The 16068-nt window shown below is 41.3% G+C and overlaps 1 protein-coding gene across 1 annotated transcript in view; it reads right to left on the reverse strand.

Moving 5' to 3' along the window:
• Window positions 1-14377, reverse strand: part of LOC137133418 (5-hydroxytryptamine receptor 2A-like) — a 59643-nt gene extending 45266 nt beyond the window's left edge. The window contains exon 1 of the mRNA XM_067517033.1: window positions 11269-14377. Within this exon, the coding sequence (XP_067373134.1) occupies window positions 11269-11728 (460 nt within the window). The 5' untranslated portion in view covers window positions 11729-14377. The remainder of the gene's footprint in view (window positions 1-11268) is intronic.
• Window positions 14378-16068: the final 1691 nt, after the last annotated feature.

Genomic DNA, 16068 nt, shown 5'->3' on the forward strand with positions numbered 1-16068 from the left:
CCCCCAAAAGCCCATTCCCATCCCAAGCTGTGCAGTGGTGGTCCAAGCCCGGTAGAAATTGGGGAGGGTTGCGTCAGGGAGGGCATCGTAAAAACTGACTACAGTCAATATGCGGACAATGATCTGCTGTGGGGACCCTGAACTCAGGGGATAAGCCGAAAGGACAAAAACAACATTCACTACTGTTTCTTGCTAATTTTCGCTTATAACAAATTATTATATTGGTCTAAATTTAAAATAGAATTGTTTTCAGTAATGAGATTAGAAAAACCAAATGCCATCTAATGTTTAAGTAGTACACAATAGCATAGTGAAAACACAACATACACGTACAAAGTAACTCTCTCGTCTAAAATGAAGAGGCTCTGTTCAGTAATATTATGGCCTTCAAACGCCCTGTACATTTCTACATTTAGACTTTTTCTAATCCATTAAAGATGCTTTTTTGCAATATTACGGCAAAAAACCTCAAGGATAGACTGAAAAGAAAAATGGTCTTAACAGAAAAACAGCTACTGCAAATACAGTTTTTAAAATGAAGACTACTTATATTTCACAGTAATAACAATAACCGCACTAATGCTTCCAAGATGATAGAAACAATTTCCACTGTAAGTGACCGTGTTTGCAACTTCAACCTTAGACAACAAGGTATTTCAGATACAAACACATTAAGACAAGGTAAAAAATAAAACTATAATCTACCAGGGGATAAAAACCTTTATGAGCTCATGACATTTCCTCTAGCGCTACATTAAACTCCGCACTGATGCTTTACTACAGGCATGTAGTAAGTCAAAGAGTGAGATGTTCTTAGTTCTGGGGATTGTTTGCGTGTGGATGTGTGTGTGTGTCGGCATTGTGTGGAGCCCAGTTGCTCTTGCAGGCTGCAGAGCTGCTATTTCAGTGCCTGCTACAGAACCTGTCGAGCTCTGTCGTAATGACTTCTGCTTTATTTTCATCCGCTTTTCGATGAGGCACTTCACTGCATGACTCGCTGACTTTATTGAAGGAAAAAGCTATGAACCAAGCAAAGACATCAGACTACAGAAATAGTACAAACTATAACATCGCAGACGAGGGAAAACGGGGGACAACTGCTGTTCCATAGACAGCAGAGATTTATCATTGTATGAAATGTGGAGGAGGAACCAGGATATTTTCTGCTTAGTTTCTCTAGACTTAGTGAAGTGCTTACTGTCTCAAAGATCATTGTGTGCATTACAACATCCTGTCATTGGCAACAGAGCGAAAAGTATTTGGTTATTTTCCTCATCCCCAATCCCACAGTGCTAAAAAGTTGTGCTTTGTGCCACTTTGTGGAGATGCTCAGGACTTTCAGTGCAACTGACACATATGGGTGCTGCATTTTGGAAAGTGCAGCAGCCTTATGTGTCATTAATCAGTCATTTTCTATAAGGGTCTGTTTTTGTCGTTTAACATATGCATTATCTAACAAGCCTGATACTCCATGAATCGGAATCTGTGACTACATTTGCGATGCACAGTGACTGTGCTCAAGTCTGTATCATGTCATGAGGCAATTTCTCCTCCAGCAGACGTGGAAAGGTCACAACCCCAGTCACGTTTAATCATCTTCATCTCACTTTATAAAGTTTAGATTTTGAATGTGAAACCTTGCTCTTCTATTTCCTAGTAAGTCGAGCTCCCACATAAATGCAGTGTTGTAGAAAGTACAACATTTCCTTGTGAAATGCGTTAGTGTAAAGTATCATAAAATAAAAATGCACTAATACTAAAATACTAGTACCTCAAAATAATGAATTAAAGTACTTGATTAAATGCACTTCTTTCTATTATTCAGTAGAAAAAAGTGCTAAATGTTAACAAAAGCAGAGACACACAAAGAAAACGAGTATTCAATGTCGTCTTAAGGTGGATTTTTTACTGCCACATGATTTTTGTTGTTTGGAGATGTGTCAAATTTTACTGGCACCTTGGCAACCAATTTTTCCAATCACAATGGAGTCAACGTTCAGGCTAAACATCACTATATGGTTTAGAAACACATTGTTGTTTTCAGAAATGGCTACAAAAAGGAAGGAAGCATCACTGTGACTTCAGAGAGTAAATAAAAAACAGCTTTCCTGTTTTTGAGCTATATATGAGATGATTTGTTTTTGAATAACCTAAAAAGCGCAGGATTTAAAGCGAGCCCTTGAAGAGATGTGGATTTAGTTTAAGAGTGAATCACACAGGAATCCTCATAAGAAACAGAGCTTAATCTTTTAAGTACATCTCATTCTGTGCAGCTGCCCGTCCAAAGAAAGAGGACAAAACCCGAGGGGGTTTTGAAACAGACGTGTTTTTGTTTCTGTCTCCAGGAGGGAGAAAGAGGAAAGTAGACGGATGGATGGATGGTGGGGTCAAAAACTTCAGAAGAGAGAGGACCGGCACTCGCTGGCTGACCGACATCAGGAGAGGACCGAGGAAATCAAAATTCAAACCTGAAATTCAGAAAAATCAATGTGACATGTGACATTTCGGCACCTCTGAAAAGCAGAGGTGTGACTCTGACAGGAACAGAGATCAGAGCTGGCAAAGCAGTATTGGGTGGGGGGGGATTCGGCCAGCTTCCACCGAGCTTTGCCTGAAATAATCTGTTCCCATAGGCCCTCTGCTTTTCACCGTTGCCTCTGGTGACCAAAGGAGTAAAAGCTGAGAGAGGCTTTACCTCAAGAGGCATTGATTACCCAGCAACTGAATTACAAAAGCCTCATCCTGAGCGGAATGAGAAGCAGGGGGAAAAAGTGGAGTTTGCTTTATGCTAAAAGGCTGTTTCATTGACTAAAGAGGTTTTGCAAGTGCACATCAAACAGATGCACCCACATCCCGCTTATATAAAGCTCATATTCTCCTAGATATCAGATAACACAGGCTGATCAGAGCAGTCTCATGTGGAATGACATTAGACTGAAGTCACTGAGGAGGTAAGAGATGCAGACGCTTGCTCTGGGTTTCTACAGGCCCTGTGGAGAACAGAAAGGAGGACTGAAGTACTAAGACTAAGATTACAGAAGGAAAAGGTCAGTCCTTTTAAAACATTAGGACCAACCTCATCAGCACGCGAAGCTTCTCGCTGGAGGAGTCACATGACATTTGTATGTGCATGGCTGCCGAAAAAATCTTCATTAGAATCAGACCGGAGAAACGCAACATATGTCCCCAGTCATGGTCAGGTCTTAACCTTAAGATTGTTCTAGATGAAGGAATGGACAGGTGGACAGGGGGATGTCTCCCTGATCCCTGATGAAGTGGTGATGATTTCAGAACAAAACAAAACTCTGAGGTATGAGCAGCAGAATTGCTATATTTTGCAAAAGCAGTCAATCCTAACTCAGCGTTTACTTCTTTAAACCACCAGTATCTGATTTTCTGTCATATTTTTGTATTGTCCTGAATTTCTCATTTGCAGCTTCATGTGAGATTCCAACACGTCCTCGTCCCACAGCATCAGACAATGAGACTTCTCGAAGCGTCAAATTGCTACACCTTTTTACGTCTTTTCTTGTCTCATGTTGACGGCACGGGAACTGTTGATGTGATGTTTGGCATCACAAGAGCAACGTTATTAAGGCTCCTGTTCTGCTTTGATTGTGGTAAAGCTTCATTTGCACAATCACGGAGCCACTTAAAGTCTGTTATGCACTGGTTCTCAGTTCGTTTCCTCAAAGAACCCCTTCCTTTTTTTTTTTTTACATGTGCCCACTGCTGATTACCTGCATCAGGTGTGTCCAGTGAGTCAGAAGCTGCAAGATACCAATATATTATATATTATATATATATATAATATATATTCTAGCTAGTGATTGACAGACCACAGCTGATCCTGGTAATGTGCTGTCACTCAGGTCTGAAAACCAGTAGGGCAGGGCCACCTAAGGACCGGGCTTAAGGTCTAGTGCGAAAAGGGACCTAAACAACTAGACTACAGCACCATTTAATCAATTTGTGATTGAAAACTTGGGGGAAACTTGGGGCTGCTAGTTACTGTGTTCTCGTACCCAGTTCATGGAGAATGGAACATCTGGATGGTCAGTAAAATAAAACTTGTCAAATACTGCATCACTGATGATCTGCTGTTCATCCAACCTTCAAGAGAACAACATGTGTCACCAGTGGACCCTCAGCGCTGACAAAACTCGCTCAGTTCTGCTCAGAAGAGCGGAGCCTCAAGGTGAACTCTCAGGGGAGAGAGCACAATCTGTAAAAGATCTTTTGTACAATATGTCTTTTTCATTGAACGCTATTAGGGAACAGAACAAACTCGCTGGTACTGGAAACATGTGGAGATTTTAATATGTTTTCATGTGCTGCCAAAAAAATTGATTTGCAGAAACCAGATCTGTCAACAGTAATTTGACACAGACCCAGAATTCATTTGCCTGTTGTTGTGACTCATATTTGCTCTGAGTCTGTCGACATAAACAAAATGTGGGTTTGGAGGAGCAAGTACATGTAGTGAATGAATTATACACCAGCGACTGTACGGTTTTATTGAATATTTAAAGTTCAGTGGTTTGTATTTGCATCATTTTACTCGTCTACTTACCGTTTATCTTCTCATAGTAATGATTAATAGTTAAATCTGGCACAATACATCACTTCTCACTGGTCAGTACATGATAGTGGGAAGTACATTTACTCAAGTACTGACCGAAGTATAGTTTTGAGGTAATTGTACTGTGAATTTCCATTTTATGTTACTTTATTTTTTACTCTACAATTATTTATTCATTTGATGAAGAATCTTAGAACAATGAACTAATGAATGCACTTAGAATCAGCTCCACCTTCACCAGCTGCAACACTGTTGATGTTTACGGATGAACGCAGCATTTAAAATAGTAAAATATTAAATTTGGGAAGATTTGAAAAATTGGGGTTTGAATTTTCTTAGAGACTGAACATTTTAGATTCTGCAGAAAATGTATTTATGTGGCACGTTTTCAGGTACAGCTGCTCTTTTAGCTTAGCAATGAGCATAAATATGTTTTTTAAAAATTTCTTTATCGTGTATAGAAACTCTCTCTCTGGCTATTGAGCTTTTTATTAATTTTTTTTTTTTTTATCTGTTTGTTTCTTTTACTACTTTTTTTTACTCATGATTGTTTTTACCAGTTATTACAAGGTATTTTTGTTACCAGGTATTTTTTAATCTAAATGTAATTATTTTTATTAGGTTCTTATCATTTTTACGTGCATTGGTCTCACTGTCTTATAGTCTCATACGTTTATGTCTAGATTGATTTGATATAGGAACTAATTACATTTCAGATTTACATTTTTAATAATAAAAAATACAGAATAATAGAATGTAGTTTTACTTAAACAACGTCTTCACTAATATTTAACTTGTTTCTTTTGGTTCCAGTTTGAGTAGCACATTTCATTAAATGTCACTCTGACCTCCCTTTATTAAAATATCGCTCCTCCACGTGACATCAACGGATCATCAGTCCTTATGATAAAAAAAAACTCCTCTGGGTGATGTCATCCAGGGGGAGTTTTTCAGCTATAAGCAGAGAAATATTTTAATATAGGGAAGTCAGTAATAATGTACATTTACACCCTAAACTAAAGCCATAGTTGAAAACTTGTGAAATTGCTCTTTAAGTAACGTTTTGAATGCAAGACGTTGACGTGGCCAATTAAGCAAAGTTTCCCTCTAAAGCATTCTGCCAGTCTGAGGCTGCTAAACATTTCACTCTGCACTAAATTGAACTCAATTTAGAAAAACTATTTGATTGGGATTATTTTTGCTTCCAAAGCAGTTCTGTCACTTACTTGGCAATACTGCCGATGAAAGATAAAAATGAAACAAACAAAAAAAATGTAAATAATAAACCGATGGGAGTTTACAGCTAAATCTGCTGCCTGCTGGTCTGCTTCTCAGTCTAACACTCCAGAGTTGCTTCACTTGAACATGAACGACAGTATTTCAAGTGCTGTTGATCTCTTTGGGGGAAAAAAGTCAATTTCCCCAGAGGAATTTTGCCAAAACATGCAGGAACCATCTGGTAAAAGAAGCTCGTGATGATCATTCTCTATGTTTTATTGGTCGATAATTCAGACAGGAGCCCTCAACTGTACATCTTTCAACTATCATGGGTGCAAATTCTAGTCAAGTGAAACTTAAGTTATTCAAGCTCTTTAAAGTTGTGGAAGCAGTGGCAGGAGGATTGTGGGAGGTAAGAAAGCGCAACGGGCTGTCAGGTTTATTTTGACAGCTCATCCCAGGGGAACACACGACAAAAACAAACTATAAAGTATAAAATGGTTTTTGCCATCTGCACTTTTGTGTGTAATAGAAAGGAAGAGTTCACACAGTCACACAGTATCTGCAGGGTCAGTTCCTATTTTCCCAGGACACTTGGAATGTTTGTTTTAGCTTTGTTGGACACAACAGGACCTTTAAGTCATCGTCAGGCCATCTGCCAACGTGGCTCCACCAGACAAACACATCAGCATTTTCTGTAGCTGGTAAACTGATGAGCTGAATTTGCCGCCCTCCTGTCAGATACATGACTGCACGTACAAGGACTCCGAAAGCCTAAAAGCTTTAACTATTATGTCCATTCCAAGCTTTACAAAATGAGGAGAGATTTGCATATGAGAGACTGCATTTATGAACCATGATGCTTCGCAACAGCTAGTTTTCTTTTTCACTTTTTCCCAGCACTTTCATGTATTTCGCCCTCACTTCTTCCTCTGCAGGAAAATCCCTGTTTATTCAGTAAAAATCTGCCTTCTTCTTCTTTTGTGGAGAAAACACATACTTTGTATCTTTGCCCACTGGCTTGTACAGATTCAGATTTTTCACTGCCAGTCTTCATGAATTTGCAGCTTGATGAATAGATGTAGATTCTGTAGCTGTCCTGATATCTCTGACTCAGACTTAATCCCAATAGTCTGATATTGATGTTTTCTTTAACCCTGATGCTCCTCAGTCTGGTTTGTACAATGCGACATGAACAAGTGACTGCACTGAATGGTCCTGCTAGTAAAAACACCTCTATTCTGTTCAGGTACAATTTTAAGAATCATAAATACTGTAATGAGATAATAAGTTCAGTTTCAGATGCTCAAGTTTATTATAAAAATGGCATTTTAACGGTTTACATCTAAGCATGTTTATGGCTGTAGGAGAGGGTGGCGACAAACTACTTGAGTCTGTGCTAAGACTGAGGACTTGCTGAACTACTGTGGGAACTAGATGATTGAAAATCCCTACTGACAAGTTCGCCAACACCAGTATCACTTGTGCTTCATAAGACATAGAAAACTAAATGCTGCTGAAGAAAAGACACAATAAATGTCTCTTTTTGTCAGCTCCGAGGCTGCAGTCGCATTATTGGAAAATCTTAGCTAGAACTGTCACAGCGCACCTCTGGTTCTCACCTCCTGATGCTAATGGATGCTAACGATCCACGGTTACAGTCGGGACATTTTCAGGAGCTTGTCTTCTTACTAATGCAACCTAATGGATCTTATCCACAATGTGCGTACTTTATCATCTCATCCAGTCTAATACATGACCTAAATGATCACCTGTGATCTCACCTGTTGCATCATGCATGAGAGCGAATGACCTCGTTAATAATCTAATCTCCACAGTGACATCAGCCACTAACTAATCCATGACCTCATTAACAAGCATCCACAACCTTATCCCTCATTTTCACCCATCATCTTCTATTTGACATCAATAATAACCTCCTGCCCCCCGACTCATGACCACAGTCTCTCTCCTGGGATATTATCAGGCTGCTCCCTCACCCTGAGACAATGCTGTGTTTTCTCTCTGGCTCAGTAAACCAATCAAAAAAACCATTGCTGTGTAACAACATGAGAAGATAATTGCAGCGTGTGTGTGTTTCTGTGTTTGTGTTTGGCATCGGCGTGGCTAATGAGTTCTTTTGTCTCCTCATTAAAGACCGCGGAAAGAGAGGAATAAGCACTGGAGGTCGTTCTTTTTGGAAGTGCTCTTCCTTCTGACTAATTTGCTGCGCTTGTTTTCATGCAAATGAATTTGCAAATCGAGGCTTAAAGCTTCTTGTGTGAGCAGTGGCTCGTGACATTTCCGGAGACGGAGAGGGAAGCTGGGAGAAAAGGAAACGGGGCGGAGTGAAGGACGGTGGAAGGTGTGTGTGTGTGTGTTTGCTTCCTGAAGTCCACAGACCTCAGTGTTAACCAGCAGCCACCTGAACCACCAGGTTCCAGAGTTCCAGAGTTAAGAGGATAGAACCAAAGGTTCAGTTAGTCTGATAGGTGTCTGCTTATTTTACAAACATTTACAAACTTTTACAAAGTTTATCGATGTCCATCACAGGTACGCAAATCTATAATGAGATGTACAAACCAAATAAAAAAAGTAAATCCAAATATGTGTGAGTTTGTGCACTTTATGGTTCAGTTCCTGGGTTTTTTTTCTGCGTCTGCACCAGGTTCCTAACACCCCAATGCATCCTTGTTCTTTTCTTTCATTCCAACTGAGATGCTGACACCATTGTTTGCCAGTCCAGATCACGTCTCAAGTCTCTTTTTGGTTGTAATGCGCCTTCTATCCTTTCCTCTGTGCCACCCAGTCTGCTGGGATCATTGCATTGTGTAGGGAGGCCTTTGTATTTACTGCAGCTCACATGTGCTGCTGTTCCAGTGTGTGTGTGTGTGTGTGTGTGTGTGTGTACTAGTATTATTGTGAGGGACGTGGTTAAAGAAGTGCATATGGACACTAGCTGCCTGCAGCTGGAGTTAATTTACATCCCGTCATGGTAGCTCTGCTTTCCACACACAAACTGCAGCCCCTGTTGTTTCACAGCACTGCGGACTCTATATTATGGTAAAGGTCTGACAACCAGAACCCAAAGATCCCATGATCTTTTCTCTTTTAGGACCAGCATGAAGTTGGTTTGGCCTCTGGTGAAGTAGCTCAACAACTGTTGGAAGGATTGTCGTGAAATTAGGTTCACGCGTTGTTTTTTTTGTGTGTAATTTTATTTTACACTTTATTTCCAATGAAAAAAAATGTTTGGGGAATGTTGTGTTGCGTTGAGGAGCTGAAATTGAGGACGTTGGCTGACAAATGATGTCGGTTTAAGGAAAACTCAAAGCCTTAAACTGGATCCGTGGCTCTGCTCCATAGCTGTGCATGTTTGAAATGAATTTAATGTTCCTTTCCACCTTTACACACCGTTAACTTGACTAAAAAGACATGTGCTCAATAGTTTAAAGAAATATTTTAATTTTATACACACCATGTCCCCACACTGTAAGTTGTTGCCTCGGGCCAACATCGTGCCGTTCCGCTCCATGTTAGGACATGAAATATGACGCAAAACGATGTCTTTCCTCAATTATTTACACTCTACTTATACTCGCTGGAAAGAACAGATGCCGTTACATAAGTGTCAGATCTAAAAGGGTGAAAAGATGCCGACGGAGCGGGTCAGGTCTTTTCCTGCTGATAGTGAGGGCAGTGACAGAATTGATGCTATTATCAGTGGGCTTTCATCAAACCGGAGCAAATCCTCGCTTCTTATCCGATTAGAGCTTTCTTGAACCGAGCATGATGCATATTTCAGGATATTTTTTGAAGTGTAGGCAGAAACACCGAGATGTAAAGATGTAGATATACAGTATGAAAATATGAAAAATGCTTGTCTCAGTTTCTCTTTCCTGAGGTTCCACGCAGGAAGAACATACATGATTCTAATAACTGTTCTAAAAATACTGTGGTATGGGGGCGTGGCTTCAGCTACTACAGTACCCATGATGCAGTGCATACAGCGACACCCCTGTGACAGCTGTCAATCAGGGCTCACATCAGCACAAGCTACAATAAACATCTAACTGTATCATGACCTAATTTCCTTTGGAATTAAAAAAACGCCACACTGCACATGGTGCAGGAGTCCTGCTGGAAACTGTTTGTATTCCAGCATTTGCATATAACCATTGTCGAACAGCAGGTGAGATTTCGTTCGTAAATTATCTGTATTACGGTGAACTGTGTGATCAGGATTAGACATCAGAGTGAGTTTAACAGATGCCTTCACTGACTTTGAACTTCATTTGTTCATAGGTAGTGAGTGGATGTTCATTATGTCATTAAACTTCCCTCTGACTCCCTGTATCAAAAGATCTCTCTCCTTCAAGGCGCCTCAAATGCCTCCATATGACATCACTTGGATGGAGGAACCTTCACTTCAGATTATGTCATCTCATTGTTCACACTATAGAGCTTGTAATCATGGTCAACCTGCTTTTCCAGAGCTCCCCCAGATTACATCATCTGAACACCTAATGTTAAAAACCCCTCCGGCTGATGTCATCTCGAGGAGTTTTTTATCTAGAAGCAGAGAAATGTTTTATTACAGGGGAGTCAGAGGGAGTTTAAAAGCATTAATGTACATTTACACCTTAAACTAAAGCCCTAGACAGCAAGTAAAAAATTGGTGAAGTCGCCCTTTAATTCATTGGTTGACTAATATCCCTTTACTTTAATATCCACAGTCTTGTACCCTTAGACTTCTCTTTAAGATAGCAGATGTAAGTGATGTCCATCCAGGTGCCAGCTAAGACACGTCCTGCAGTGAGACAAGACATTTTTTGCAGCTCTGTTTGAAAATCTATATTCAACACCGGGCGGATAATTAAAAGTTCATTCTTTTTCATATATATATATATATATACATATATACACGTGTCTGAAAAGCTGCATCACATAATAACTGAAACAAATTCCGTCTTTTCTTGACTTTGTGCTGACGCAGTGTGTCGACCTAAATAACAGTGTGTTTGATCAAACGAGCTGACACGCAGATGGTGTTGTTACACTGTCAAAGCTGCCACAGTGTTCATGTCATGGGAACTTGCAGGTGACAAAGTACATAACAGATGAAGCGAGATCCTAACTCCAACTTCTTCTTTATTCAGTTTGTACTTTGGACTTTTTGTTTGTACAATTCTGCACTGGCACTGTCCTGTGGGCTCCGCTCGTTCGTCTCGGCACGTGCACCAGCTTCTTTATACACGGAAACAGCTCTCCAAATAAACCCAGTGTCAACAACGCTGAACACCTCCATCACAGAGTCAAGCTTGAATTCAAACGTCAGCCTCCAACATGCAGGCAGGTGCACGTTGTTTACAGGGAGAGAAGGAAGAGTGCGCCCGTCGGATTACATTCAGCCACACACCAAATGTCAACTTAATGAAGCACCAGCATCAGTGTCACTCGTCACTTACCGTACAGAATGGTCACCATGGAAACCGGCATGACCAAGATGCCTAGGAGCATGTCAGCAACAGCCAGTGACATCAAGAAATAGTTGGTGGCATTCTGCAGCTTTTTCTCCAGGGACACGGCCAGGATCACCAGGATGTTGCCCATGACGGTGACGGCAATGACAACTAAAATCAGCAGCGCGGCCCAGTTCTTCCCCATCTCTCGGGGGGAACACTGGGGCCCATAAATCCTGTCCTCACCATAAACCCCTCCAGCGTTAGGGTAAGACCAGTTTCCCAACTGTGCGTCCACAGCGTTACGGAGCACGTCGCCCCCTTGACACCCCAAGTTAGTCACGTTGCCCATGTGGAGGGTGTTTTCCTCGAATCCACGTGGACGCCCGGGGTCGGACTCCGCTGTGGTAACAGCTGTGACAGTGTTGGAGATCAACTCCGACACGTTACCACCACGCAGGTTCATGGTGTCAGCTTGGTAACGCAGTCAGAGACGGAAACGCCTCAGGACTGCTGCCTGGAAAATGGGTCAGAGTGGAGTAAGACACAGGGAAGTCTTGTCATTATTTACTGGCTTCTCATCTTCTCTCCCCGCATGAACACTGCAAGTATAACAGCATTTATCACTGCAGTAATGAGCTGTCACATATTTACTCTCCAACCTCGGAATTGTTTGGATCCACACGTGGGGGCGGGGTGGTGGGGCAGAAATAGACTGCTGAATTCAGCGCCACAAAAAGAGCAGCTGTTCAATTTCAAAGCACAATGTTGAATGGATTGAAATTAGGCCATTTAACGCCATCGCTGCTTATTCCAAAGGAGTCGGACTCATTTGCTCGTGTCTTCATTCTTTAAGAAAAAAAAAAAAGGTTTCCCGTCTTGTGATTATAGAATCCGTTTGAAGCCGGAGCACAGTGGTAAGTTGCAGGTTCCTCGTCCTTGAAGTCTGCACTCATGTTAAAAACATTAGGTCCATGTGAAGTCCGGGGTGTTGTGGCTCAGAGTTTCATCTGCTGGTGGAACCAAAGTCCAGCGAACAGGCTTCAGTCTTTTCACAATGAAAACATCCAGAAAGAAGGAAAAATAAAGCTTCACTCTGTATTAGCACATAACTTTTCCAATTTCCTGTGTGAAAGCAGGTTCACTCTGAGCTACATACCTGCACAGATGGACTCACTGCCTGTGTGTGTGTGTGTGTGTGTGTGTGTGTCCTTGCCGTCTTCTCTCAACTCATCCCTGCACCTGTGACAGTTTGTCGACAGCCGACAGAGATGGATGCTGAACATGATGATGTTTGACGTGTGTGTGCGCTCACTAACTTTTCCCTTCACTCTCACACACACACACACACACACACTTACTTTACTTTGGTGATAAATGTCTGACTTGCAGTAACATAACAACATTCCTCAGTTTTTCACCTTGTCCAAAAACAATCTTTAAATATTCCGTGATTTTTTTCCCCGTCCTCCAGCTTGAACGAGCCCTCAGTGGAAAACGTCAGTCACCCTGCACGTCCACAGACCGGCACAGATGTGGCTCACTATTCCTCCAGCTCCCGTAAATCCTCAGGTTTTAAAAAGCTTCATCTTTCCCTCTTGGGATACTTCCACGCCTCTTACTGTGTGCCACTTTCCTATGGAAACCCAATAAAAAAGAGGAAAGGAATGAAGAATTCCCATTTGTCTGGAGCCCATCAGCAGGCGGAAGTGTTTTCATGTGGTTTCCAGGTTTTCCAGCAGAGGGTCGGTGTTCTGTGATGATCAGGAGCTGAGTGGCTCTTACTCTGCTCGTGCTGCCTCTCTCTCTGCAGCTTGAGGGCTGGGATCTCCTGTGCTCTCTCTCGCTCTCTCTCTCTCTCTCTCTCTCTCTCTCTGTACTCGGGGTCTCTCACTCACACTGTATTTGCTCTCTTGCTCTTTCTCTCTCTCGCTGCCATTTCGTTCACTGAATCTGTGAGGCCCTGTTTTTAAGACAACAGCACCTTTTCTCCCTTTAATGAAATGCTGCCTCATTTTCCCTCCTTCAAGTCGGTCAATTTCTGGAAAAAGCTGCAAAACAAATGAAAATTATTGCATATTAAGATCTGGAGGAGGACAGATTTTTATCATTGGTGCTTGAAAGTTTGTGAACCCTTTACAATTTTCTCTAATTCTGCAAGAGTATAAAAAAGTGATTCCACACAAGTCGTATATAAAAAGAATCAAACCGCTAAGACTAAAACGTGAAGCCTATCAATTTCTTTACAATTTTAAACATTTGTGTGTGGCAAAAGTATGTGAACCTTGGGGGTCCGGCATTTCAGTCAATGTGATGACAACCAGGTGTGAGTCTGGAAGATCCTGCCGTTCACCCATTCACATTCACACCTACAGTCACCATGAACCTACCAGAATCCCTGCATCCCAGAGCTGCTTGGAATTTTCCGCTGTACAGTAAAGTTCTACAGGAAGATATCAGGGCATCATCTGTGTATCGAAGCTCAACAGAAAATGGACCGTGCAGCATTGTTTGTGCCGAAGACGTGATGTTTTGGAGCAGTTGCTGACAATTGGCAAATATATTACACAGACCACAGATTGAGAACATACAGCTGCGTCTCTTCGAGATTTCTCCAGCTGTAACTAAATGTAATGAATGTGTAAACGCTCCATCTAATGTTGACTGTTGTGATGGTGACCGATGAGCAGTCTGCTGAATCTGCTTTGTTTGATCGACGTGACAGCAGCTGTTTCAGCAACAGCTCGTCTGATGTTTGAATTCACTTCTGTGTCGTGTGCAGTCGACATTTTTCTTTCACTTCCCTTCAGGTGGAGTAAAAGCTTTTTTTTTCACAATCCAGAGCGGCTGCTGAGACAAAAGGCCGTCATCAGACAGAAGCATTCAGTGAAGCAGGAAAATCACAAAGAAGATGATTAAACGTTTCCGCTTTCTTTTTGTCCGGTTCATTTTCTTTTACTGAACCGCTTTTTTTCTCTGGCTTCAAATTATGTATTTCATATTTTTATTATCACATATGTTCTGTGTAGTGTGAAAATAATGATGCAGATAGTTATAAACAGAAGGGAATTTTATTTACAAATTAGAATTTGCAATTACTATTCAGTGTTTTTATCATGTAGATTTCCAGTATTTTGCCAACTGAAAGAAAGTGTTTTGCATAACTCTGTGTTTCTGTACAATAAATAAGATATTAATATTCTTACACCCACCTACATGATGGCTTGGCTACCAACCTCCATTCTTCTATCTCCTACTGTGCTGTGTCCAGAGGCATTCCAAAGACTGAGTTGGCCTTCCTGATCAACTTATCCAGTCTCTTCCTGTCTACTGTAGACAAGGCGGAAGCTTCCACAGAATCAAAAAAGGTCTTCGGTAGTGCTTCTCCTCAGCAGAAAGTCTGCTCTGTCCTTTCCTAGGTGAACTCCCAGGTATTTGTCCACTTTCTTGATGTCATTTCTCTGGATGTTCACCGGTAATTGGTGAATAGCGTGTGTGTTTGCGGAAGTTCACCACTGGCTCTTTGGTTTTTTCTCGCATTGAACTGGAGGCAGTTCCGCTTTCATCATCATCTGTGATCAGATCGATAATGGCAGAGTCATCAGAGAACTTCTAAAGGTTGCTGAGCTGAACATGAGATCTGCAGTGTAAATGGTGAAGAGACAGAATCGTTCTTTGCTGGGCTCCTGTGTCGCAGACAACCATGTCCGACTCACAGGCACAAGTCCTTTGGTTGGTTAGCATGTTAACCAGGTGGACAGTCCATCCCCATGTGCTACAGCTTATCTCTCCAAAGCACAAGTTTGATTGTAGTAAAAGCACTCAAGAAGTCAAATACCTAACTCTCCACTAAGCTCCCAGTCTTCTCTTGGTGAGAGAGAGCCCTGTTCGGGGGGAAGATGACAGCATCTTCAACTCTGATCCCTGGCTGGTAGGCAAACTGAATTGGGTCCATTGATGGGCTCATCAGAGAGCGGAGATAGTTAAGCGTCTTCATCCTGAGTGGGAGCTGAGGGGCACTGGTATGGAGGTTGGGTGATGGAGAGGTATGAGGGCTTAACATAATTAATAGTAGCTAACATGTTATCTGAAGTTCTCATTGTTTTCCAAAGTTATTTTACCTTAATTTTCCTGTGTAGACTCTAAAGTCCACGATGTCCATCTCAAATCTGTGTTGTGGTCGTCGTTTTCCTTTCTTTTTGTACTTTATGTCTGTTATGTCCATAGTTATGACGAAGGTTTCTGCACCTTCTCGACCTCCGATATTCAATTCCAGAACATTGACTTTAACTTTATTCAGTGTCGAGTTATTAATAAACTATATTTTTACACTAACGCAATAGAGACGAGTCAAAGTTGATAAGCTGTCTCACAAATATTAGTTATAAAGCACCATCTAGTATAATTTAGCCAACAGTAGCTAACATGACCTAATATTTTACATCATAACCAACTTGACACATCAGACCAAGTGAGATTGTAGCCATGTTTTATATTGTTTCTGAATCTGCTCTATAAAAAAAACAGCCTTTGAGTTCAGGCTTCAGTTCATCCCATCGACCTGCCAGCCCCACTGAAGTTCACCAATAAATGTATCCCCATGTCAACTTTAACCAAAACCATGAACGTTCTCTAACCTTAAGCCAAGTTGTTTTGTTGTCTACAATAAACCACACACGGATCTCAAACCTGGATCCACAGTCTTTCGCAATGTTTTTCTGAAAGATTGGACGTTATAGTAGGAAAAAAGAAAGCTCTCTTACTTTTTCAAGCAAAATTTTGCTTGTTCGATATCATGTATTTGCA

Source organism: Channa argus, chromosome 9 (assembly GCF_033026475.1).
Source record: "Channa argus isolate prfri chromosome 9, Channa argus male v1.0, whole genome shotgun sequence".
In the NCBI taxonomy this organism is placed as follows: Eukaryota; Metazoa; Chordata; class Actinopteri; order Anabantiformes; family Channidae; genus Channa; species Channa argus.